Source organism: Leptonotus elevatus, chromosome 1 (assembly GCF_054856555.1).
Source record: "Leptonotus elevatus isolate MCC_2025b chromosome 1, RoL_Lele_1.0, whole genome shotgun sequence".
NCBI classification, from domain to species: Eukaryota; Metazoa; Chordata; class Actinopteri; order Syngnathiformes; family Syngnathidae; genus Leptonotus; species Leptonotus elevatus.
In genome coordinates, this window is record NC_141239.1 from 7,214,283 (window position 1) to 7,241,031 (window position 26,749).

At 39.0% G+C, this 26,749-nt stretch overlaps 3 protein-coding genes across 7 annotated transcripts in view; all 3 read right to left on the reverse strand.

Annotated features, from left to right (window-relative positions):
* Positions 1-6,986, reverse strand: part of LOC147180527 (3',5'-cyclic-AMP phosphodiesterase 4C-like) — a 72,726-nt gene extending 65,740 nt beyond the window's left edge. Inside the window, exons 1-2 of one of the 2 annotated variants that reach the window (XM_086072483.1) lie at positions 6,295-6,986; positions 2,887-3,107 (exon numbers count right to left, since the gene is read on the reverse strand). In XM_086072483.1, coding sequence (XP_085928609.1) covers positions 2,887-3,107; positions 6,295-6,336 — 263 coding nt within the window. In that variant the 5' untranslated portion in view covers positions 6,337-6,986. The remainder of the gene's footprint in view (positions 1-2,886; positions 3,108-6,294) is intronic. The other variant, XM_086072484.1, reaches the window with a different exon arrangement.
* LOC147180528 (gamma-interferon-inducible lysosomal thiol reductase-like) lies at positions 1,401-14,706 on the reverse strand. Of its 3 annotated transcripts, none has more exons than XM_086072488.1 (8): positions 14,518-14,706; positions 12,881-13,069; positions 11,946-12,020; positions 11,749-11,835; positions 11,517-11,669; positions 9,239-9,307; positions 9,062-9,157; positions 1,401-3,107 (listed from the first exon to the last, which is right to left on the reverse strand). In XM_086072488.1, the coding sequence occupies exons 1-7, from the start codon at positions 14,647-14,649 to the stop codon at positions 9,104-9,106; spliced, it is 759 nt and encodes a 252-aa protein (XP_085928614.1). In that variant the 5' UTR covers positions 14,650-14,706; the 3' UTR covers positions 1,401-3,107; positions 9,062-9,103. The 3 variants fall into 3 exon arrangements, 2 of the variants coding, with proteins under 2 accessions (XP_085928614.1, XP_085928613.1); XR_015094492.1 differs by having other exon boundaries at positions 2,961-3,107; positions 9,047-9,157; XM_086072487.1 differs by lacking the exon at positions 1,401-3,107 and having other exon boundaries at positions 8,036-9,157.
* Positions 14,707-16,218: 1,512 nt separating this feature from the next.
* Positions 16,219-26,749, reverse strand: part of pik3r2 (phosphoinositide-3-kinase, regulatory subunit 2 (beta)) — a 53,758-nt gene continuing 43,227 nt past the window's right edge. For both annotated transcript variants that reach the window (XM_086072492.1, XM_086072491.1), the window contains exons 15-16: positions 25,736-25,906; positions 16,219-24,089 (exon numbers count right to left, since the gene is read on the reverse strand). In XM_086072492.1, the coding sequence (XP_085928618.1) occupies positions 23,882-24,089; positions 25,736-25,906 (379 nt within the window). In that variant the 3' untranslated portion in view covers positions 16,219-23,881. The remainder of the gene's footprint in view (positions 24,090-25,735; positions 25,907-26,749) is intronic.

Consider the following 26,749-nt stretch of genomic DNA (forward strand, 5'->3'; position numbering starts at 1 on the left):
CTTGATGCAGAACATCTGGGAGACCTGAAGGCATCCTTTTGGCTGCCAAAATCCCCCTAAGGAAGGATGCAAGTGGGTTACGACCATGGTGGGATTTGTATATTTAGAACAAAGCCACTGACCAAATATAGACGCAAAAGAGTCACAGTCATACTTTGAAGCGCAAAAAGAAATCAATATTACTTGTTTAAGTCTAAAAAAATTTAGCTGATTAATCACAATTAATCGCTTATTTAAAAAGGCTTTCTTTTAATCAACATTTTTTTGTCCACCAAGTTTGAAGTGCACCTGTTATGTGTTAATTCGTTCGACATTTAATGTTATGAGGACGTCTTCAGCATTTTTGGATCCACTGCAGACGCTCATCCTGCTCTTTTTCTAATCAGTTGAACTCATGCATAATTTAAAATGGGGGGGGGAAAAATGACCCCAATATTTTGATATGAACAAATATGTATTACATGCTCATGCATTCACTGCCATTGACAGCTATAGACGTCAATAATTCATTTTAACTATTTCTACTAGGGGTGGGAACCTTTGAATGTCTCACGATTCGATTCCGATTTTTGTGTCTGCGATTCGATTCAGAATAAATTTTCGATTAAGAACTATTTTCGATTCAAAATGATTTGATTGACAAAGATTTTTGCTTCAATCTACAAATGTGCAAGGAATTGTAATGCTCTACTCCAGTCTGACTTGCTAATGCTAATTAGCGCGCTACTCGCGGAACTTTTATCACTCAAAAGAACGGTTCCACGCTGCAAAAAAAAAATCTTTTATTGGAATAACTTGATCGTGACTTTTTCCTTCTACTCTCTAATGTGGCTACAACTTAACTGTATTAGACCGCGTGGAACCACACTGCCTCTCAGTGGCCAAACCAGGTACAACATAAACAGCACACAGACAAAGGCAAGACAGTTTCAAGTAATTTCAATAAAATAGATTTGGGGACATTTAAAATCTATTCTGAATCGTACTAATTGAGAATCGGGATTCTTATGAGAATCGATTTTTGGGCACACTCCTAATTTCTATTAGTTTAACATATTTTTCCATTTTTGTTAACAAGAGTATGAAAACCTATTTAGAACATATATACAATTTGTGATTAATCGTGAGTTAACTAGTGAAGTCATGCGATTAATTACGATTACAAATTTTAATTGCCTGATGCCCCTAATTTTTAATAATCTTTCCTTTTTATTAATTTTTTTTAGATATATTTTTTTATTTTTAATAATCTTTTTTTTATATAAGGAAAAGATTATTAAAAATTAGGGGCGTCAGGCGATTTTTTTTTTTTATCGGAATTAATCACACGACTTTACTAGTTAACTCACGATTAATCACAGATTTCATATCTGTTCTAATACAATAAAAAAAATCGAGGTTTTCATACTCTTGTTAACAAAAGTGGGAAAATCTTTAAACTAATAGAAATAGTTAAAATGATTTTTTGACGTCTATAGCCGTCAATGGCAGTGAATGAGTTAAATGCATGTAATTATGTTTATTGCTCAAACACAACCTGTGCTACCTTTAACGTAACCATCCGCTGTCAGCTGAAGGATCATCTGCACTCAAAATGAATAGTGTGGTTAATCTGCATTAACACATGATTAATGCGATAATTTTTTTGTGATTAATTAATTAGTTAACGCTTTAACTTTGACAGTGCTACTAAAAATACTATTTTCAAGATGGGCCTAGCTTATTTTTCAAAGTCTTGCCAAGTAAAATGTTCTTGTTCTGTTTTTTTCTGTTCTGTAATTTTGCTTATTTAAAGTAATACTTTTCTTATTTTACTATATTTTGTTCTTAAATTTTCTCCTGTCGTTTTTGCAGTGTTCCGCTTCTTAGTTTTATACTTCTATACAGCTCTGTCATTAAGAGCGGGATTTGTTTTTTGTTTTTAGCCATCTGCCCACCTTCTTTTAACTTCAGTACAAAACAAAACTGGCAACCAGCTTCAGCTCTTTAGCTGGCCCAAACCAATCTACTGAGCCAAAATAGTTAACCCAACCTTGGGTAAAAATAACCCAATCTGCTCAAAATCCACAGCTACCCAACAAGCCAGCGTTTTTTTTTTTTTAGTGTAGGCCACTTGTATGTCAAGGTACCACTGTACATGTGTCAAGCATTCCAACCCCTTCCAAGTGTTCCTGTTCTGCGGAATGTCACATTTGCCTTCTGTGTTTTAGCGTAAAGACGCGAGTTGTTGGCCAACACAAATCAAAGAAAAAAAAAGATGACGCAAATCCTCCGAAATGGTGACGTGCGCTATGACAGGTTGGTCTGCATTCCATAGACTTAAACAAAGAATATATATGAGCATGGATAAAACACCTGCTACAAATTTGTATGCTTAAAGTGTTGGGCCTGTACAGTCAAATTAACTCATTCACTGCCATTGACGGCTATTGACGTCAAAAATTCATTTTGAACTATTTCTATTTGTTTAATTTCCCCCCCCCCACTTTTAACAAAAGTATGAAAACATAGAAAACATTTTTAATTGTACATTTAGAACAGATAAAAAATGTATGATTAATCCTGAGTTAACTATTGAAATCATGTGATTAATTACAATTCAAAATTTGCAGCGTAATTAATAGCATTACTTCATGAGTTAACTCGCCATTAATCACAAATTTTACATGTGTTCTAAACAGACAATAAAAAAAATTCTAGGTTTTCATACTCTTGTTAACAAAAGTGGAAAAAAAAAAGTTAAACTACTAGAAATAGTTCAAATGAATTTTTGACGTCTATAACCGTCAATGGCAGCGAATGAGTTAAGCTCACCAGTAAAGATTTCAGACTACTTTTTGTGCATATTATGAAAAAGACTGACAACACAGAGAATGTCTGACTCACAAAGCTTTGGAGATGCAACTGGTCAGAGTCCAAAGGGGCCCAGGAGACCCAGAAGTGGCATCCGACAGGGCGTCCTCACGTCTGTCCAGCACAGAGGGCCTGCACGACAGCCTGGGGAGCTGCAGGGTGCCAGAGAAGAGCCGCTTGACGGCATATCTGACGTACGACGACTTTTGGAGGAGCTCGGTACAGGAAGTCTGGTCTGAAGAACCCCACTGGCGCTGAAAGGCAAAGTGTGTGGGGGGGGGGGGGGGGGTTGAGACACATAACGGGAGGCAAAGAAAGTAAAATGATGACATTGTTACTAAAGAGCATGAGGACATTGCTCACACCACTTATTTCAGTTCAGATGGGTTTTTTTTTCCGTTTTTATAGGTAAGTCAATATTGTAAAGAATATTTTTGGTTATGTTCAACGCGCCCCACGAATCTACACACGGTATTCTGATTCATATTGCATTTGTAGAAAATAAATTAAGCGGCAAAATCCACCTGTTTTCTGAGTTTGGTTATTTGACATGAGCAAGCTGAGCCGTGATTGGTCGTTACCGGAGCCCTTAGGCACTGTGATGTCATTTTCAGTTGAGAGCAAGTAGCAAAATGGCTGCAACTCCTGACATGGATTAAAATGGGTGGTTTTTTTTCTGACCATCGTAAATAAAGAATTTTGAAGCAAATTTGGTCTTGGTAGCCGTAGCCGTTTTCAAAGCGAAGTTTTAGAGCATTTTGACTGATCTTTCAAGAGCCACAGAAAATTGTGTTCAGTGAGAAAACAAGCACAAAACCAACCAAAAGAATACGACGGCGTATTAGGGCCGCGTATAAATATATTTTTTTAGAGAGCGGGGGCAATATTCCAGAGAAAAAAACTCTTTAAAAACACTTTATAAACTCGTAAATTTGCGAGTTTATAAAGTGGCAAATTTGCGAGGTTTTTTTTCCGCAAAATTGTGAGTTTATAAAGTGGCAAATTTGCGAGAAAAAAAATCATAAATTTGCAAGTTTATAAAGTGGCAAATTTGCGAGAAAAAAAATCATAAATTTGCAAGTTTAGAAAGTGGCAAATTTGCGAGAAAAAAAAATCATAAATTTGCAAGTTTAGAAAGTGGCAAATTTGCGAGAAAAAAACTCTAAAACTTACAAGAAATACACGTAGCGTATGTGAGGATTCGTTGGTGGTTAATGGGACACTGTTTATAAAATGAAGATGAAGATGGCGACAAATTCATTCTTAAATTCAAACTTTACTCATCATTCACCGCAGCCAGAGCGACAACACTTCCTGATCCCCTATCAGCTGACTAACACTAACCAATCAGAAGCTAGCATACTTTAGGTAAATGCAAGTGAATGACGGAGAGCAGCAGATTCGACACATCAACTTTGATACTTGTACAAAAAAATACCAAAATGTATGAACGTGTAAATAATAATTTTGGAAACATAAATGTACAACTAAATATACATTCTAACAACTTAACTTAAATGCTTGATCATCCGGGTGTGAACCTTCGCAAAGCGAGGCGTCTTCGTCGCTGGCCAGTGGCCGTACACAACGGTACACAAGAGCGAATGCTTAACATGATATGGTTAATCTATGCTAAAGCAATTACTATCTCCTTTTTTTTTTATCGCAAATTTGCCACTTAATAAACTCGCAAATTAGCCAGTTTATAAAGTGCCACATTTGCAAGTTTTTTTCTTGGAATATTGCCCCCGCCCTTCCCCCTAATTTTTTTTTATTCGTGGCCCTAATACGCCGTCGTAAAAGAAAGAGTAGATTCTCTTCTTTCACCAAAAAGTATTCCGCAGCAGAACATTGGTTAGTTTGACCAAAAACACCGGTTTCTGACTGTTGTGCTCCCTGATTACAACACTAGATGGCAGTGTTACCAGAACGTCAACGCTGACTCACCGCCTGGTTTGAGTTGCATGTCAGCTGCTTTTTTACATGCCGCTCACAATTATGCTATGAACTGCATCTTTTTTTTTCACAATCACGACAAACACTTTCTACTACCATTTATGTACATACTGTTTGAGTGTCAGGGGGCTAATCTTGTCCAATTTCCAACATGTTAGCCTTTCGCTCTGATGTGACAAAAACTCATTGACTGCCATTGACGGCTATAGACGTAAAAAAATTAATTTGAACTATTTCTATTAGTTTAACATTTTTTTCCACTTTTGCCAAAAGTATGTAAACCTAGAAAAAATATTTTTATTATACATTTAGAACAGATATAAAATTTGCGATTAATTGTGAGTTAACTAGTGAAGTCATTTTAATCGCCTGACTCCCCAAATTTTTGAATAATCTTTTTTTAATTTATATATATATATATATATATATATATATATATATATATATATATATATATAAAATCAAGCAATCATTTTTTTAAATGTAAAACTGTCATACAGCATATCAACTGCAACTGATTTCTGTAGTCCTTCATTTTTTATTAAATTTTTTTAAAGAAAAGATAAAACATTAGGGGCGTCAGGCAATTAAAAGTTTTAATCGTAATTAATCGAAATACTTCACTAGTTAACTCACGATTAATCACAAATTTTATATGTTCTAAATGTACAAAAAAAATCTATGTTTTCATACTCTTTAACAAAAGTGAAAAAAATAATTAACTAATAGAATTAGTTAAAATGAATTTTTAATGTCTACAGCCGTCAATGGCAGTGAACGAGTTAAAGGGGAAGTCAACCATAAACATATCTTGACAATAATATGTTATATATGACCTCACTAGTCTAAACGTGGCATTCTGATTAATAGTACTTTTGTGGAATAAGAGTTATGAAGCAAAATCCAGCCGTTTATATCCATCTCAGGGGGCGGCCATTTTGCCACTTGCAACTGAAGATGACATCAATGTTGATCAGGGCTCAGGCAACGACCAATAACAGCTCACCTTGCGGCCTTTGCAAATGAGCATGACATCATCTTATATTCATAACAAGGAAGTATTAGAACACGTGAAGCACTTTTCGAGAAGGCTGCCTTCACGCCGCGGATGAAGCGTGATACAAAACGATGACGAGCCTTCAAGACGTCGTCTTGCCGTTGGGGATTTGATCTAATTTTAGTTGGTTCTCACGGTGGATTTGGCTCTCAGGCCATTGTGCCTCCTGTAACAATATATATTTTTTTAAAACACACATCCTTGTTTTCACAAGCATGTCTTGACATCATCACAGTTTGCTGGCAGCACAATCGCCCCCACGCTGCACAGCATGACACTATTTGCCATAATAATAACATAAAAGAAAACTTTACAAAAACGGTGGACTATAGAACAGAAATGGCACACAGAAATGCATAACAAATGGTAACTAAAAATATATGTTATTTTAACACAATTTTGCATTTATTTCAATTTACTTTTCTTACCTCAGTGACATTAAAACATTTTGACGAGTTATTTCTCTTCATACTGAATCAAGACAACTAAGATGGTGATGGAAAACTCAGAGTTTCTACATTTAAGGTGTTAACTTCCGAGGCTGTCACTTCTTCCGGCAAGTAGTTCTTTACCTCCTTACAGTCCTCCTCCGCTTGTAAAAAATTCCACTGGCACTTTCAACAGTTACTTTTCTTCTCTAGCTTCTCTGAAGCGATATAGTCGGGGACCAAAAAAAAAAAGAAAAAAAAAAGCCTCAGTATGGAAAAAGAGCAAGAGAGCAAAAAGCACAGCCGAAAGCTGGTCGAAAATTGCCGTGCATGACAAGATGGTGTTAACAGTGTGTTTATCTGACTGGACAATCGGGGGACGTCATGTATGCAGAAGTTCTGGTTGGGCCACAATGTACTGCCTCAAATCTTCCATGAAACGTGGAGAGGAAAAACAAGCTTCATATGACATTTATTCCAATAGAATCGTAGACGACGCTTCGTATTTAGATATTGAGATTAGATTTGCACAGGCTCGCGATTCATCCATGAGTGTACTGCCTGGGTTGGATTTAATTGGAATACTTTGCATGTTTTTGTTTAGTAGTCGTCAAAACACATCCCCCAAGGCAACATGAAAAGGACTTAGGGAATGTGTTTTACTGTTTTTAGAATACAATATATTCTGTTTGCCAATGATAAATATTCCATAACTTGTCTGGGGTTTGGGGGGCGGGGGGTAGGGGGGGCTGTGGACCGGTTGGGTGCCTGGCGGGCCTGCAGTGCCCCATCCTGCTGCGTTGGGTTGGGGGTGCGGGCCGTGTTGGGGTGGGGGGCGCTCCTGCTCCTGGGTTTGCTCTCCAACCGGTGGCCCCGGCGGGGCCCGGGGGTCGTCCTTTGGCGCTGCCGTGGCGTGGGGGGCCCTAAGGTGTTGCGCTTGCTCTGTCCTGGCAGGGGTCGACGGCTCCCCTCTTTGGTGGAGATTTTCATGCATGCCAGATCCACCACACCAGCATCTATCGAAACTCAGACGCAGTCTGCTTCTTCCTCAGGTCATTGAATCGGTGGAGGCTGGTGTCTGTGGATCTCACTCTGCTTCGTCTGTCCTTTCTTCCTTTCCTGAGTCTCTCCTTTGGTCTCTTAAGGTCTCCCTGATTTGTTGGAATTTAAATGTTTCTGGGGTTGGTGAAGGACTCTGGTTGGTGGCCCGGTGAATGGTGTCTGGTCAGTGCTGAATTTCACTTTCCTTTCTTTGGTCCTTCCTCGGGTCTCCTGACGGCGGTGTTCGGTTTAGGTGAACGGTATGGGATTTTTTAATAGGTTTTTGGTGAACTAACAAATACACACACATGTTCACATACTCACCCACATACAAAATAAAAAAAAATTAAAAAAGAGAGCAATGATGATGACATTACCGAATGAACAATACTGAGCTCTTAAAAAAAAAAGAAAAAAAAGAAAAGTAAATTACTTGACCAAGTTACTTTTCAAATCAAATGATCAGAAAAGTAACTAAATGACTTAACCAAGTTACTTTTTGAATCAAGTAATCAGAAAAGTAACAAAATTACTTAACCAAGTTACTTTTTGAATCAAGCAATCAGAAAAGTAACTAATTTACTTAACCAAGTTACTTTTCGAATCAAGCAATCAGAAAAGTAACAAAATTACTTCCAAGTGTTTCCTCAAATTTGATGTGCTTTTTTTTTTTTTAAGCTATAACACCGTCTACAGTACAGCATGTATAAGCAACAGTAATATTTTCGTCTTTAGCTGACACAAACAATATTGGGACTGTATTTCCAGCTTGAAAACAAGAATGTTACTACTTCCTTCAGTGGCATGCATAAGTCAACGTGCTGAAAACGTGACTCAGCACGTTGTGACATCACTCCCTCAAAGCCCAGACAATAGAGTGTCGATGACCTCAACCCATATTGCTTCACGGTTGAAGATGCAAATCGTTTCCCTTTATTACTTTGTGTCATAATGTGCAGCTGTTGTTTTTTTGTGTGCCTGTTGCTTAAATGTTTCACCTCCTTTAATTGTATTTTATTTTTTTGTTGTGTGCAAACCATGCAGGTAACTTTCTTTTGCAGGCTCGTAGCGATTGCCTGCCATCATCTTCCCGGAAGAAATTCTCCAATTGTACAATTTGACACCATTATTTCGTCACAAAGTGACAATTTTGATCCTCAAATAGTAATTTTAATCAGACAACTATATTATTTATAGTAAAGTTAGTTCAAGGCGGCCATTGCTACCAACATTCTAACCATTGTTTGCTGTTGCTCTATTATTATTTTCTTAGAAATAAATGCAGTATATTTGAGAGAAAATGAGGGCCGCTCCAGTTAGGACCATTTACAATTTTGAAAGGATAAACGTTTGTAGCTCTGAATTGAGTTAGGGCGCCATCTAAAGGCCAAAGAGGTATAAGGCAATTCCATAAATTCCAAGGCTAGTAGAAGTTTATTCAGTGCAAAATACTGCAAGTCAAGTCCAGTGTTTTGGACATATTTGTTTTAGACATCAATTTGTATTTCAATGCTGTAAGGCTTCAAGATGACCTGCCAGTGTTAGACATGGCGAGCCGTCACTCATAGATTTGTCATTTGAGAGAAATAACTTTTGTGTCTGTAGAGTAATTATTAGATCTTTGAGTTCATCAAAAACAAAATAAATACTATTTCGATCATTTTTTCCCTTCAGTGTACAAGGATATCGAAGAAACACTCGATCGGCTCACCCATAATGGCCACACCTGAAACAGAGTCAGCGTGGAGCCACTCAAAGTAAATAGCTGTTAGATTCTTCGGTGTCTCTGGCCGCCATTTCCACAGACCACAGGCTTGACGCCCTGTAAACACAGGCAAGAGGTCAAAGGGCAAGGGCCAGGGCAAAAGGGAACTGGGGATTTAAAGAGGCAATAAGTGTCTACCTTGTACATGTTGCAGATAAGCGGCAAGAGAGCAGTTGTGGCTTTCCTCTGGAGGTCATCTGTGTGCTCCTGTGAGGTTATAATTTACAAATTTTAAAAAAGGGGTCTCGATGGAGGAATCGGAGAAAAAAAAGGAAAAAAAAGATAGTATAAAATAGTATATAACTACTAGAACGCTGCATAGGGCAGGACAATTGAAATGTAATCGTAATTTCAATTTTGGCACGGCACGCGTTTTCAAGTTATTTCTGATGCCCCCACCCCTCCACGCACACACACACACACACATACACACACGCTTTAAACTGTTTAATGACACCCCAGTTAGAGTTGATTGAAAAAGTAAACACACAACCCAAAAAAATACACACTGTGTATATGCATTAGGGCTGGGTTTAAAAAGAAATTGAATAATATCGAATTGATTTTCCTTTTAACCTTATATTGATCCATAAAACCATGAATCGATTATTTTAATCCCCCATAAATTTATAAGAAAATAGAATTTTAAAGGCCAATTGTTTTTGTATCTTACTGGTTTTTTTTATTTTTATATTACTGTTCACATGAATTTAAAAGTATTTTCTTACAATTATAAAATACCTGACTTATTGCACTTTAAGACGATTCAGAATCTTAATTCATATTTATTTACAATTATTGAATTTGAATTATGAAAATATTTTCCTCTCATCCTTGATTATGTCAATGTTTGTGTAACACTAAAGCACGGGGCAAGAAGAGCAAGTGACAACGCGGATAAACAGTACTCAACTCAACTTCATGGTTTTTCAGGACAGCACACGTGAATATTAAAGTCCCCCACGAAGAGGATATGATCATATTTCAGCATGATTTCGGCAACAAAATCGTCGTTTAAAAAGTCATTATTGTATTTTGGAGGTCGGTAAATGACACAGCACAGCAGTGACAGTTTGGCCGACTTCAAAGTTGTTTTTTTTTGTTTTGTTTTTTGTTTGTTTTTTTAAATGGTCGCCGTTCCTCCACCTCGGCCAGACGTCCCCGGAGCGTCCAAGTAAGCACAGCCAGGCGGTAGTAATTCAATTATAGCGGTGGACTCACCAGCGACAGTCCAGGTCTCCGTCAGGCAGAGGAAATCCAAGTTGTTGGAAAGGAAAAACTCCCTTAAAATAAACTTTTTATTTATCAATGACCGCGCATTTAACAGCGCGATCCTTCCGTCCGGCGGTCTCGAGGAAGCTCCTTCAGAAGCTGGAGGTCGGCACCGCGTCCAAAACGCGGAGGTCTGTGTGACCGAAGCTTTTTGGATGAACCGACGACCGGTCGCAGCCAGGAGTCGACAGGGTCCAGGATACGCCACAACGGAGTACATCCACGCGTTTTCGCTTCACCAGCTGGCCGCCGCGTTTACCCCGGCGCTGCTGTCAACACCGGTATGAGTTGTTTACGTTTTTATATGCCACCCCCATATAAAGGTTACCGGTTGGCTTTAGGAAGAATGACTACCGCCGCCGATGGTACGGAGGGTAATGGACTGACTATATGCCACAAAGGAGGCGGGACTTCCGACTTTTCACCCATCAACTTTGTTTCCGTTTCCAGTTTGTGACATGTGGGCAGCACTTGCGCTTCCGCCTTTGTGCCCCCTCGGTTGCGCGTTCCCCTCGACGGGTGCGAGGCTGTAGTGTCTGTCTCAGTGTCCGAAGCATTTCAGATAGCCGAGACGCCCTCCCGCCGATGAGTGAGAGAGCGCGGTTGGGGGGCGCGAGTGTTGAAACGCGGCAAGCAGTGGCCGGAAACGACACTAATGTGTAAAACCCGGAAGTCGGAAGTCCGTGGCATCTACCCCATTACTTCTCGCGTATGAGCTGAAGGTACGTAATATTCGGTGCGGTGCGTATTTACGTAATTTTTCTACACGACGTGCCGACGTCTGGGCCGATGCTTATTCATTTGGCCGACGTCGGATTGGTGTATCTAGGCCTTTAGAAACGTCACTAGTGCTAATGCTAGCAGTCAATGTAAAATGCTATTGACATGCTAATATGAAATTAGCATCTAGTTTTGGGAGTGATATTCCTTCAAATAACAAATATTCATTCGCTCACAAACACTGTCGTAAAGCATACAAACTCCTTCCATGCATGACACCTCACTGCCCCCAGGCGGCAAAGGTGCGAACAGCAGAAATAGCTAGTATTTATTTACCAATACCAATATTTTTTTTCCCCCCGTAGTTGCCCAGCCCTAACACGACACAGGAGTCATGGATACAACCAGCAGCAGCAAAGCTCACCCCATTAATGGTCACCCAGGGTACAAACTGATGCGGAGGATTCAGAGCGTTGGTCCTCAAGGCGTTCTGATGCATCAGCTGGTTTCCAACATCTCCATTCACGCAGCTTGTGATGCGCCCCCAGCTCAGTTGGGGACCGTACAGATGGACACACTTCGGCACAAGAAAGCAAATTAGGACAAATTTCAGGTGAGAACGGATGGAAAGATGTTGCTAAGCAGAAGTTTGTCACATTCTTGGCAGCTGCTACGACATCAGCGGAGGACTCCATGCAGAAGATGATGAGGAAGGCGTCGTCGCTCATGTTCAATAAACACGCCTGAAAAAAACAGAAAACGTACTTCCTAAAACTGTACAATGCAGATTTACAAAACGCCATTCTAAATGCAATTTGTGAGTGACAGCACAGTTAAGATATGAAACTTTTACCTGAATCATATTGCCAAGGCACTCCTGTTCTCCATGTTGGCACTTAAATACATACTTGCTCCCACTGGGCGCCTCCTGGTGGCCAAAAACATCAAGTCTCACGTCAATTACACAATGGAGCCGACTTTGGGTGTCGTCAGACAATCACAGGGCTCCATTCACAAACGCTTGCTTGTCTGTACAGTAGATATAAAAAGTCCAGAAACTCCTGTTCAAATGCCAAATTTTTGTGATAAAAGAAAATGAGGCTAAATTACATCATTACAAACGGAAGCGTATTGCATTCACTTGGGAAAAAAGTCCGTTTTTTCTGACAAATTTTTTGGTGGAGCTTTTTTTTCCAGTTTTATTGAATATTTTTTTCCCTATTTTTTGAGTAATTTTTTTTCTGTTTAAAAAAATATATATTTTCCTCTGTTTTTCTGAATATTTTTTTTAAGGGTTTTCCCTCAGAAATTAGAGAACAAACACAATACAGTATACACATTCATTCCTTTATTGAGAGCCAGTAAGTAAACATGACCATCCTATTGCATATGGAGGTATGCGGGAAAGTGTCCGCTTACGCTATTAGCGAGTTTGTCACTTGGAGTTCAGAGGTAAAAAAATTAATAACAATGTTTTTTTTAATAATTTTTTTTCCTGTTTTGTTTTTTTTAAATAATTTTTTCCCGTTTTTTTGAATAATTTTTCCTCCTGTTTTTCTGAATATTTTTTTCAGCTTGTTTTATGAAATATATTTTAACAGAAAAAAAATATTCAGAAAAACAGAAAATGAAAAAAAAATGTCAGAAAAACAGGAGTTTTTCTTCAGGTGAATGTTTCCGTAATTACGAAACTTTTTCAACCATTAAAAAAAAAAGGGGGGGGGGTCGTGATAATCCTCCTGTGACAACACTATAGTGGAACTGAAACCAGATCGTAGTCACATGTACCTGTGCATTGCCAAAGGGAACCAAGTGGACGGATAGGATGTCCTGCAGCAGCACCCATGTGGGGTACAGAACCTGCGTGATATACAGTATGCAGTCCGGACATAGACTCTCGTAGTAGACATTCAACTTGACAGGTTCGGCTGTTTGACGCGGCTTGGTCAAGTTGGCGTGGAGACATTGTTTCAACACCTGCATTAAAAAAAAAAAGATTTCATGAGGTTTGAGTGTACATTAATGGATAGAGAGTACAAAAAGTCTACACACCTCTGTTCAATTGCCAGGTTTTTGTGACATAAAAAAAAATTAGACCAAGAGAAAGAAACCATTTAAAAACTTTTTACCACCGTTAAACTTTGTCAACAACAAAGAAAAGAGAAAAAAAACTTTCCCATAGGGGACGGAAAATTTATCAGCTGAGAAAATGTGGTGAATCACCCTGAGACTTTGAGAATATTCAATGCACTAAGCATCTGACAGTTCCTGGCCAAGAAGAACAACACTGCGCTGGGGCAATCTCCCTACTCATCAGACTTGATTCTGTGCGATTTTCTCCCCCTCCTTACCCAAGCTCAAGGGGGTCAACATGGGGACGTGTTTTGAAGATATGGACTACATCAAGAAGGGGCTGCGGAGGATCCCGGGAAAGAAATCCTCAAGGGGTGCATGAAGATATGGCGGAGAAGGCTGGGAAAGGGCGTTCGACTAAAAGGGGATTATTACGCAATACAGGCCAAAAGTTTGGACACACCTTCTCATTCAATACATGCTTTATTTTCATTGCTTTGTACATTGTAGATTCTCACTGAAGGCATCAAAATTATGATGACAACTATGGCAAATAACGGACACATTTGGAGTTATGTACTACTTTAAAAAAAAAAAAGGTGAAAATATTAAAATACATAAATAAATAGCCACCCTTTTTGCCGATCACTTTTTTGCACATTCTTGGCATTTTCTCGATGACCTTTAGTCACCTGAAAGGGTTTTCTAACAGTCTTTAAGGAGTTCCCACTCCCAGAGGTAAGAATGTCAAGAGTATGCAAAAAAGTAATCAGAGCAAAGGATGGCTATTTTGAAGAATCTATAATATAAAACACGTTTTCAGATATTTCACTTTTTTTTTCTTTTCTTTTTTAATACATAACTCAACATCAGTTCATGCATAGCTCTGATGCCCTCATTGAGAATCTCCAAAGTGACCAGTCATGTGAATAAAGTAAGTATGGCCTGTACTTTATAGCTTTGTAAGCCAGTCCTGGAACTTTTGTGACAGTTTGTACTTTTTAGAATTATGGACAATACGTCCATGCTAAAAATTTAGCAAAATGACAAGTGAAAACTAAGGTTGAACTCTTGTACTTTTCAGAAAATCTGCGCTGTTGTACTCTTATTTAAAGTATAGGCGTTATATCAGTACTTTACTTTTAACAATGTTTTTTGGTATAACACATTTTGCTTCCAATTGACGTCACATACTGACTTTTTTTCCCCCCTTGATAGAAACATGCTGGAAACAAGCTCTCGCAATAATGTTTATATCGTTACACACAACACAAACGCTAGACACTAAGTTTTACCTGGATATATATCTAAATAGAATATAAAATAGTGTTGAAAAAGAGTGTCAATCTCACCCCGCACTTGACGGCCGAGTCTGGAGACGAACACCACCGTGACGGAGTGTGAGGACATGAAGAAGACAAAGAACCACATCCCGACTTAAAGTGTATGAGAAAGGTCAACAAAAGCAGCAAATCCACCTTCATTTTCCGACAACAAACTGTATTCGCGTTCACATAAAAGCACGCCGTGACAACTTTTTCTTTTTTTTTTTTAAAGAAGCTTTCCGCCCAGCGTTTTCCAGTGTCATCTTTTATTGGCTGACGGTGTAATGACGTAATCAGCGTCACCTGTAGCTAAGTGAAATACAATCACGGAAGAAAGAATACGAGCGACGTCTAGTGTCGACATGTGCGAAAAACACGTAAAAAAATAAATAAAAAAAAAAGAGGCAGAAAATTGTCAGATTAACTTTTAATTTTTTTTTTATCATAGTGTAGACTACATAAATATATTCACTGTGTAGAATACAGTATATATGTTACCCAGGGATGAAGAATCCAGGTCCAGAAATGACCTTCCACAGATTGGCTTTAGCCAACAACAGGTGCTTCTACTCAACTGGCAGGTACACGAGCTCACCTGTTGAGTAGAAGCACCTGTTGGCTAAATCCAAACAGTTTCAAGTGTTTTTACTAACGCATGACACTTTTGCAGAGTGTTGTATAAATAACACTTTGGTTATACTGAAAGATGAAACCAGACCACATTTTATATACTGTATATTTTATTGTCTTTTAAAATCATTGCATCAGGCTAGAGAGAACCATACAAGATGAAAGAGTACCGTGTGCCAATGAAGAAAACCGCAGGCTGTACATGAGAATGGAAATACTGTAAGTTGTATGTAAAGTATGACATACCAACAGACAGAGTGAATACGAGAGTATTTTTTTTTCTTCTGTGTACGCGTAAGGGGTTAGACACAAAACAACCAAGAGGCTGAAACAACAGTGCTCCCCCTCCCTCTCAGTTCACTCGTACTTTGGTGTGGCTTTGTGTGATTGCTTCATTCACTTCCACTGCAGATGAACTCATTCACTGCCATTGACGCCTATAAACGTCAAAAATTCATTTGAACTATTTCTATTAGTTTAACTTTTTTCCCCCACTTTTGGTAACAAGAGTATGAAAACCTAGACTTTTTTATTATTTTTTATTTTTTTTAACCCCCGAAAATATTATTATTATTTTTTTTTCAATTGTAATTGTAATTAATCACATGTCACAATCAATAGTTAACTCACGATTAATCACAAATTTTAAATCTGTTCTAATGCAATAAAAACATTCTAGGTTTTCATACTCTTAAGAAAAGCGGGGAAAAAATGTTAAACTAATAGAAATACTTCAAATGAATTGACGTCTATAGCCGTCAATGGCAGTGAGTTAAAAAAGAAGATGGTTCTTCACCACAATGCTTCACTGTATGTAGTTCTTTTTGCATCAAACGTACTTTTCGGAATTGCAAAAGCACACTTGAAATCCTAAACGCATGTGGGAAAATGTGTTATGAACGGCTAAAACTAATTTGGAAGTTTTTAGCCATATTGCCAAAAGGCTTTACGGTCAGTTTATGAATGATGCAATACAGCCACAGTCTCATTTTAAAGAGGGTGTGCACATAATCTCAGTTGTTTATTTTTACTTCCCCTCGCAAAAATATTTTTTCCCATGGAGTTGTATATTATAGATTACAATAATGGTGGAAATAATTTTTACAATCATTTACCTTGGTTTCATTTGGAATACCACAAAATCTGGCATTTGAACAGAGGTGTGTAGACTTTTTATGTCCACTGTACGCAGGCTCAAAAGGAGGAAATGGAAAAAAGCAATCAAACAAGCTTTAAGACCAGGGGTGCCCAAATCCGGTCCTCGAGAGCCCCTATCCAGCCTGTTTCTCTCCACCAACACACCTGATTCACAATCAGGGTCGTTATCAGGCTTCTGCCAAGCTTGAGCTGACGAGCTTGATTGGATTCAGCTGCGTTGGAGGAGAGAGAGACATAAACAAAAAAAAAACAGGATGGAAAGAGGTTCCCGAGGACCGGACTTGGGCACCTCTGTTTTAGACAAATGAAATTGACTCATCATGCCCTTTTGCTTCAAATAGTGCAAAAAAGAAAAAGAAAAAAAAGAACACGTCTAGCATTTCTTGATTGATCATTTATAATGTAATATTTGACTGATATATTTCAGCTATTTACAATAAAATTGTCACCCCATGAAATATGCGAGAGTCATTTTGAAACATACGTCACATAGAAAGAAGAAAAGACGCAACACACAAGGCAAAGTGTTTTCTAAAGCAGGTTGGGTTGAAACCAAAAGTGGTAAAAAAAAGAGGGAGCACTGTTCTAACAAGTCAAACAAAAACAAGCAATATTTTCAAGTTTAGAACGACAGGAAAGAAAAGAAATGTGAATCAATCATGGCCACTTTGAAGGATAGATTGATTCTTAAATGGGTATTTACTATTTGGTTAATTACATATTGTAAACATGTGTATTTCTTATTGAGCAAAAAAGAAATAATTCACGCTAGCTTATCTTTTTCTGTATAGGCTCTGTAAGGTTATCATTGAACAAACAAACAAAAATAAAAACACAAACAATTCTAAGAGATAAAAAAAAAAAAATCTAAATCAAAAAATATACTCAGGCACCATAAAACACTTCTAATGCCATCATAGTTTCATTTTGTGAAGATTTACGTTTAAATTCAGACTTCTCAAGAGTCAAGATGTTTCACTCTTTTTTTTTTTGCGTCTGTGAAACTTTTTGACAATAATCACTCCTCCACGATTGGCGTTTCTTTTTGCGGTCACAGAACAATTCACAAATCTTCCAAATGACAATGACAGATTCTCAGTTGAAGAAAATCAAAAAAAAAAAAAACCCATCTCTGATATTTCAAAAAATGCAAAGCAGCCAAGATTGCATTGAACATACTGTATAGCCTTGGCTCTGTAAATATCAACACATGTACATGAGCTTGCTTCATTCATCATCTGAATGCACCGGATGATCAAGTTTAATATACTGTCATTGAATTCTATTGACGAAAGTACGCGGAAGCTTCCTGCAGCCGATTAGTCAAATTGCGTGCGTTTTTTTTTTTTTTTTAACGAACTGCTCGCGCCCTGATTTCCAAGCCGCCGCAGTGCCTGAAGATAATAACCCCAACGCCTCCTTCCCATTTGTTTCAAGCACAATCCAAATGATAATTACATCATCCAAAAATATAGATATCTAAGTATATACTTCAAAATAGTTATTCTGTATTTACGTCTCTCACATTTCAAACTTTTACAGACACCAAATTGCATGTTCCTCGTCGTCAGTGAAAAATGTGCTTGGGGGCGTGAGGCCTTTTCAAGAAAAGATCATATACAGTGTACCAAAGCTGATGAAAAAATATTTGATTCTTTAAATGACCATCTGCCGTATAGAAAAAACGTGTTTCAAGATACACGGACACAAAATGCATATATCTAACACACGAGCAGGAAGAAAAAAAAAGCCAAGCGCGCCGGGGTCCCGAACGCATGCCCCGCGCCGTCCGTGCCTGTCTGCTACGAAAAGTTGCATCGCCTCGGGCTTTTTAAATGCCCCTCGCGAAATATGGCAGCTGAAAGCGTGCACCTCGTTGACCCGCGTGGACTACAAAAAGTTGAGAGCTTGAAAAGGAAGCGGATCCAAAGTCACCTGAACATCCCTGAAACAAGTTGCGCTAAACTGACACTGGTGGCGATTCTGAAGGTAAATTCAATCGGCTCGTTCCGAACGGATCGTTGACGTCTGGAGCCGTCGATGGCGAGCGGACGAGTAACAAACTCGGGTTCTCGACACAGACCGATGAGAAAAATAAAAATGATAATAAAATCTATGATGCTAAACTGGCCTTTGTAAGAAATGGTGCTCTATTAGTCTTGATGCAATTTAGCAGCGCAGACCACAGTGCGTGAGAAGCTAGCTGTAGCTTCTCAGCTAGCTGTAGCTTCTCAGCTAGCTGTAGCTTCTCAGCTAGCTGTAGCTTCTCAGCTAGCTATAACTGTGACTCTACTCTACACTTAATAATGTGTAGAAAGGGATTCAAACTAATCAACTGAAGTTTCACCACACATTATGAGTTTTGTTGAGTTTGGTTGACTACTCTAAAAAAGTTGGGGCTATTTGACTTCTGGGTGAAATTTCAGGGATGAACCTAAAATGCGCTAAAACCTTTACTAGCTAACTTAACATTATATTTTATAATATGTATTATAATGATATACTATTTATATAATATATATTATTATTATATTTTTATATATGATACATTTGCGTCCCCACTCGTCTAAACACATTCCCCGCTTTTAGCGATCTCATGGGGCGGCCATTTTGTCGCTGGATTTTGTCGAATTAAAATGTTGCTTAGGTAACAGCCAGTCCGTCTCAGAATACAGGGTGAGCTGTATTTGGTCATCACCTGAGCAACAATGATGTCATTTTCAGTGGACGCTTTAGAGTGCCTCATCGTCAGCTGTGAGTGTGCGCACGCCACAGACAGAAGGTGGAAGAGCAAGGTGGGTTTTTATTTATTTGTATTTTTAACACGTATATTTAAACAATTTTTTTTTAACTCATTTACTGCCATTGACGGCTATAGACGTCAAAAATTAATTTGAAATATTTCTATTAGTTTAACATTTTTCCCTACTTTTGTTAACAAGAGTATGAAAACCTATGGGAAAAAATATTGTACATTTAGACCAGATATAACATTTGTGAATAATCATGAGTTAACTATTGAAGTCATGCGATTAATTACAATAAAAATAATAATAATCGCCTGATGCCCTAGTTTTTAATAATCTTTTCTTTTTTGAAAAAAGATTATTTAAAATAAGAAAAGATTATTAAAAATTAAGTCATCAGGCGATTACATTTTTTAATTGTAATTAATCACATGACTTCAATAGTTAACTCATGATTAATCACAAATTTTATATCTGTTTTAAATGTACAATAACTTTTTTCTAAGTTTTCATACTCTTGTTCACAAAAGTGGAAACAAATTTAAACTAATAGAAATAGTTAAAAATAATTGTTGACGTCTAAAGCCGTCAATGGCTGTAAATGAGTTAATTATTAGTTAAATTAGATTATTTTTTTAATTTAAAAGCTTTACGCTTAGCGTGGCTGTTTTAGAACGCCTCGTTGTTACGGCGGGATGTATTCCAGCCATCGGTGTTAGCGTATAAAATTTCCCGGCTCACACATGCATTTATATGTAGGCTTAAGAACAACGATTTTTCCAGGTCGCACTAGCGGCATTCATGATTTTTCAGGATTTGAACGCCTCGTTTTACTGTAGATTCTTTCTGAAATTCCACCCGCTAGTCTAATATCCCCAAGTAGTGACTGTGTGTGGAACAGACAAAAAAAAAAAAGTGCTGTTGAAACTTAAGTGTTCGCAATTAGCAATGGCAAATAATTTGAATTTGAATTCTGCGTGCGTGCAACTCTCAGAGCGACAAAACTTGGCCGCGGATGTTCACATTGTCGTCTCAAAGGGACCGAAACATACGCGAGACAAATCCTAACGGAAATAAAAGAGCTTGTGTGCAAAGCGAGAGTACACAACTTGTAACAATTCGATAATACATCTAGACAACAAAAGAGGCAAAACCAAACCGACAACCAAAACACACACACGCGCATCGAGCTGAGAACGGTAAAAGCATGGCAGGCGCAGCATGTGGCTCCAACAACAACAACAGAGGAAAGGCACTTCTAATCGTTCTCTCGTTTTTTTTTTTTTTTAAATCATAATTTTTTTTAAACATTTTATATTAAGCCCTCTGAGCAGAAGCGCTGACCTCACCTCTATGTTCAACTCTGCCAAAGAAGTGCGTGCAAAGTACAGTGCAACTGAATAGACCTGGCTAAAATGGCGGAAAGGAATATTTGGGGAAGTTGCTTTCATTTCAAAAAAATCAAAAATCAAAAAAGTCAAAAATGAAAACGTCAGTAAACGTAGCGTAAAGCACAAACGAGATCGCGCTCTACAGTCGTGTCCGTGTTAAGTTGTTTGTTGAAAGCTTGTGACTGAAAGTTGACTTAAAACTCAAAACGAAACATTTCGTAGCCCTTCGTCACACTCATCTTACGTTCTGCCGCCGAGTTTGGCCACTTTTAAATCCAAAAATACTCACAATTTTTTCTCCTCTCCACAACAAAATACAAAAATACAATTTTGTCCTTTTTTGGCAAGAGTATGGTAGGTGCGATTCATAATAGATATTATATAAGCGAGTATTGTGCTTTGAAAGTGAGACCTGAATTCAAACGAATATGGGAGAAGAGGTGTGAAATTGCGCGGAAACGGGAAAAAACAATTCTCCGCATAACAAGTGTGTTGTGCATAGTACAACCACACGTCACGCTTCAATGGACTGTGCTTCGCAAATTTATTAGAGCATTGACTTTCAAAGTGTGTTACGTGAGTTCACCCTAGTGGTACGTGGAAGAATTACTAACCATGTACAATTCAGTTGTATTTAACTTTTAAGGTCAATATATTTAGAAAAAAGCCAACCCAAAATTTCTTGACAGTATGTTCTATGCAGCCCCGCTAATCTAAACACCACATTCTGATTAATATTGTGTTTGTGGAAAATGAGTGACACAGCAAAATACAGCCATTTTTATCCATCTCAGGAGGCGGCCATTTTGTCACTTGCTGTCGACTGACATCACAAGTTGCTCAGGGCTGCTCAGCTAAGGACCAATCACTGATCATCTATTTTCTGAAGCTGAGCTGTTATTGGTCGTTAGCCGAGCCCTGAGCAACTCTGATGTTATTGTTAGTTGATAGCAAGAGACAAAATGGCCGCCCACTGAGATGGATCAAAATGGGTGGATTTTGCTGCTTAACTTGAATAGTAATCAGAATTTCGTGTTTAGGGCACATACGACATATTGTAAAGAAAATCTTTGGGTTGACTTCCCCTTTATGGTCTGTTTGTTTTTAGACATTTATTTAGCTACAATTTGAACTCATTCACTGCCATTGACGGCTATAGACGTCAAAAATTCATTTGAACTATTTTTATTAGTTTAACTTTTTTCCCCCATTTTTGTTAACAAGAGTATGAAAACCAAATTATTATTTTTTTACATTTAGAACACATATAAAATTTGTGATTAATCGTGAGTTAACTAGTGAAGTCATGCGATTGATTACGATTACAAATTTTAATCGCCTGATGCCCCTAATTTTTAATCATCTTTTCTTCAAAAACAAACAAACAATTTTTGTTGAAAAAAAATATTTAAAAATTAGGGGCGTCGGGCGATTAAAAATTTTAAACGTAATTAAACACATTTTATTTCTGTTCTAATACAAAAAAAAATTCTAGGTTTGCATACTTTTGTTAACAGTGGGAAAAAATGTAAAACTATTAGAAATAGTTCATTTGAATTTTTGACGCCTATAGCCGTCAATGGCAGTGAATGAGCTAATTTAACTTTTGTGTGCAATACATTCTAATTGAATCATTATTTAATTTATATTTAAGTAAAGTGTCAACGTTCAAACCGTACAAAATGCCACAGTGGCTTACAATAATGTTTAATATACTTTTTAGGAATAAATCTTCTCGTACTTGATGCAAAATTTGAGAACCACTGGTCTCGTAAATTTGTAAAGCACTATTTATGCACGGCAAGTAGAAAAGCGAACACCAAGGACTCGTTAATCTCCAAAAAACAAAAACAAAAAAAATGCTTTAAGATTCTCGTTCTTGCTACATGGGAAAAAAAAAAAAAAACATCCTTCATTTGGCTCACATTAGCTGGATGCGGAAAATGGAATCTAAGCGCCACACTGGGAAAAACAAACAAACAAACAAGCTCGCATGTATGGCTGGTTATATTACTGCTTCTTTTTTTTTTTTCCTTTTCTGTACATTAAATGTTCTACAGCTCTGCGAGTCAAGCTTGTGATAAAACCAACAGTCAAGCGCAAGAAGGGGAAGTACCGTGAGTAAATATGATATTTTTTTTTTTTTAAACATCTGCAAGGACCGCGGAAAAAACAGTCTAACTAGGAACAAAGCAAATACAGTACCGAAGATACAATAATCACATAGATGCTCTGCAAGTGCCCTCTTTTAGCGTATAGGAAGGAGACACGCACAATAAGCACTAACAGTTAAGTCAATGGCTACAGATGCTACAAAGTCTTGAAGAGGACCCAAAAACAAGTTGGATGCATTTTCCACTATTTCAGTCATAAAGGGAACCTGAATCCCGAGGAACTGCATTCATCAATGTACCCGTCCCGTCTATTGTGACGGAAGATGTACCCGTGCATTATTCTTTTTTTTACCGCCTTATGCCTCGTCACTTCAAATGGAGGCCTGGCTGAGATAGAGCAACGAGCCAAAGCGGTTGGAAATAAAGAACAGTTGACTGGAAAAAAAAAGAAAAAAGAAGAAGGTATATTTTAAAGCTGCAGCTTTGTCTACTTTTGACAGCCTTTCTCTCCCGTCTCTCTCTACTCGCGACACAGCCTTGTGGTCATTCAAAGATATTACGACGGTACTTACACGAGCGTCAAATTCAATTGGTCTTTTCTCCAAGCCCCTAAAAATATCCACTCGGCAAAATGTCGACCCGCTGCCCTCTCCCCCCCTCTTTTGCCGCGTTCCCGCAGGCTCCAGTGACTACACCACCCTGGTTTGACGCTTTCTCAGCCGCTTTTAAAGGTGTGAAGGAAGCAGCCTGGTTTAGCCAAGCCAGTCCTTTTCACGGGATGACAGCTCAGGCTTTTGTCTACGGAGAGTGTGCAGGCAGACTGGGGATAACAGTTCGGGCCTTTGTCTATAAACGGCTATCGTGTCTTTAAGGCAAAAAAAGAAAACAAAAAAAAAAAAAAAAAAGAAGAAAAAAAAAGTGCCTCCTGAAAAAATAGAAATCCCATCATCCCACCATCTTCTCCTCGTCAGTATCTTCAGAAAGTTATTTTTGTGTGCTTATCCTTGAACACGCGTTGTTGTACATTTTCACACTGGGTTTGTGTAACTAACGCAATAACAGTCACGGCTGGCGAACGCGGCTTCGCTGTGACGGGCTAACTGTACAGTGCTGTCGTCGCTTGTTGTGAAGCCATGCTGCTAGCTAGCTAGCAAAGAAGTGCTCGTTAGCCGCACTGTGCTCCGGTGGAAAACACCACCCCAGCTTCTAGCCAGAGAGTCATGCTTGTTAAGCTGATTTTACTCGCCACTTAAAACACAAGAACGACCCCTTCTTCAAAGCAACCCCCCCCCTCCCCCACCCCCCAAAATTTATGAGAGTGAAAATCCCCCCCTCCCTGCTGGTGGCCAATTCATCTGGGGTGCTGGTTGTGATTCTGCGAGCGGGCGAGGACCGGGTATGCGAGAGTTACATTCAGCTGGTCATTGTGTTGGATCAAGGAGACGTTTTTGTAGTGAAGCACCAGATCTTTCAGGGACGAGTAGAGATTGTACGGCTCGGCGAATCCGTAACCGGTGGCCGTCTTGTTGATGACGCAGTGCTTCGTGTCTCCGTCCACACTGCAAAGAGCGGGGGGGGGGGGGAGGTCAGGCCGACCAGAGAGACAAGCAGTGATTAAATCTGGTTCGATCTCCCCCCCCCAAGAGATAAGGGAACCCATCAAAACGCTGGTTCTCAAAAGAAATAGAAAAAAAATTATCCAAAAGAACCAGTTTTAGATTTTGATAGAGAATTCAAAATATCAAGGTTGGGCAAAGTATGGGCAACAGACTACATTATGCTCCTCCAAATTCTTTAATGCAGCCAACTCAATTACTCGCAGCCATTTTCACTGAAGCAACCCCCTTTGCTCCTGGTTGTTTTACTGGATTTTGACAGATTTTGCAAGGCCCACACAATATTGTGTTCGATAGCTGTAAAAACAAACACCTACCAAAAGAAAGATGAGAGTCTCTTCTTTCATCAGGGGGGGAAAAAAGTATATTTGTATCTGTTTCCGTTTTGCAGAAATTAGCAGAGAGCTAAGTTTTATCAATAATCACATTCCTGGCGAAAACACTGACAAAAAGAGCTTGTTACAACATGGCCCTGGCTGATCTCTTATACTCTGCTGCCACCTGTGGGCCGTTTTTTAAATCATTTTTTTATAACTACCATTACTTTAAACCACCTCTTCAAGTCAGAAGCTGCATCAAAGCCTTCTGTATGCTCTTGCATTAAAAAATAAACGTGTTAGACGTTTTTGGGAGTGAAGGGCAAAGTATTAAAAAAACGTTTTTCCACGTTTTGGGGTTAAATGATCAAAAGTCCTTTGAAAGTCATTGCATTAATGTAGCTGTGTTTTCACCATATAATTGCCAATTCAATATGTACTTCTGTACATTTATTGCATTAAATACATTCATTGGCCACATTTTTGGGAAACAGAAACTGTCCGCTTTTTGGATTCTCGTCAAGTTGCATATGGCTTACACTTAAAAATACATTTATGACTGAAATATCTTCAAATTATTAGATTAACACTTTAGCTGTTGACAATGGGTACTCCTGCAAGCCTCTAGCAAATAGTTTTCAGACTGGATTCGGGTTTGAATTTCCCGCCCTCTGCGCATTGTGTATGTGAAGAATGGTGTGTTCAGTTTCATTCTTCGACAACAGGTGGCACTAGCCATTCTAAAGTTAGCTTAAGGATTTGAAAAAAAATTGTTTTTATTTCTTCCATTTTTCATTGGCTGTGATATCTGCAACATTGCGGCACTGCCCACATTTTGAAAACTATTTGCCAAACCTTGTTTCGGCTGCGTCGCAAGGGTGCACATAAGTGGTGCGCCGGTGCGCATGAGCAAAGCAAATTTGAATATTGCGCTCCAGTTCTGCCATCGCGCTTTTGCACACCGCAATAATGCAGCTCAGTCAGTTAGCTTGACTGCGGTCAGGCTGTGCAGCATTCGATTCAAGGTTCTGGTTGGCTAATACAGCTATCACTCAAATGGCAAGGGGGGGGGGGCGATATAAAACCGCACTGTTTTGCGATTAGATGGTTGGACTAGGTCAAATCTCGATGTCGATTAGATTTAGATTTATCGTGCAGCCCTAGCGTGGAAAGTGGGACTTAGAAAAATGTCATTGTCTGTCCCATTGAAAATGAATGGGGAAAAGTTGATATTTAACGTTGACTGCATTAGAACGAGCAGGAGCAACTTACACGACAGAGCAGGCGTACGAGCCCTTCTGTGATTGGCTCTCGCGGATGAGGAAGGTTCCGTCACATTTGCCTCGCAGCAATTCCTCGGCCTGGGTGCGCTTGATGTCGCCCACATACCAGGTGCACTCGTCGTGATGGGGCGAGCCCTCGTCGTCCTCCAGCGAGTACGAGCTGGGAACACGCACAGGCGTCATATTGACATCATTTTGCCGATCTTTGCTCAATTGTGGCTAAATTAACGGGTGCGCTGCGGTATTCGGCACTCGTTCCAGAGTTGGGAGTCAACTCGCACACAGGTTTATTTTACCATCTGTGTGGGGCCATCTCAATGACATAATACATTTCCTAGCCCCTCCCTCTAACCCCAACCCTAAAAAATGCTTGCCTACCCCTATTCCTGACCCCTAACCTCAACCATAACCCGATTCAAACCTAAACTCTAAAACCAAGTCTTGAGCCTCAAAAGAGGTCTAGACTTGTGGGGCCCAGCAAAATGGCCCCACATGGACGGGTGGGCCCAACAAGTCTGTGAAATCCCAAAAGGTTGGCTCCACTATGTAACAAAAACAAGACCACTCACTCACACACACACAGGTTTGTTTTACTATCTGTGTGGGGCCATCTCAATGACATAATGCATTTCCTAGTCCCTCCCTCTAACCCCAACCCTCAAAAATGATTGCCTACCCCTATTCCTGACCCCTAACCTCAACCATAACCCGATTCAAACCTAAACTCTAAACCAAGTCTTGAGCCTCAAAAGAGGTCTAGACTTGTGGGGCCCAGCAAAAGGGCCCCACATGGACGAGTGGGCCCCACAACTCTGTGAAATCCCGACATGTTGGCCCCACTATGTAACAAAAACAAGACCACTCACTCACACACACACACACACACACACACGTTTGTTTTACTATCTGTGTGGGGCCATCTCATCGACATAATACATTTCCTAGCCCCTCCCGCTAACCCCGATTATATAAAAAAAATGATTGCCTACCCCTATTCCTGACC

Excerpts from the sequence above, each read along its gene's own strand:
- LOC147180528 (XM_086072488.1), bottom strand. The coding sequence starts at position 14,649 with ATGAAGGTGGATTTGCTGCTTTTGTTGACCTTTCTCATACACTTTAAG. Across the intron at positions 11,836-11,945 it reads GCCTTGGCAATATGATTCAG|GCGTGTTTATTGAACATGAG; the intron begins GTAAAAGTTTCA and ends TGTTTTTTTCAG. Across the intron at positions 9,158-9,238 it reads TTATCTGCAACATGTACAAG|GGCGTCAAGCCTGTGGTCTG; the intron begins GTAGACACTTAT and ends CTGTGTTTACAG.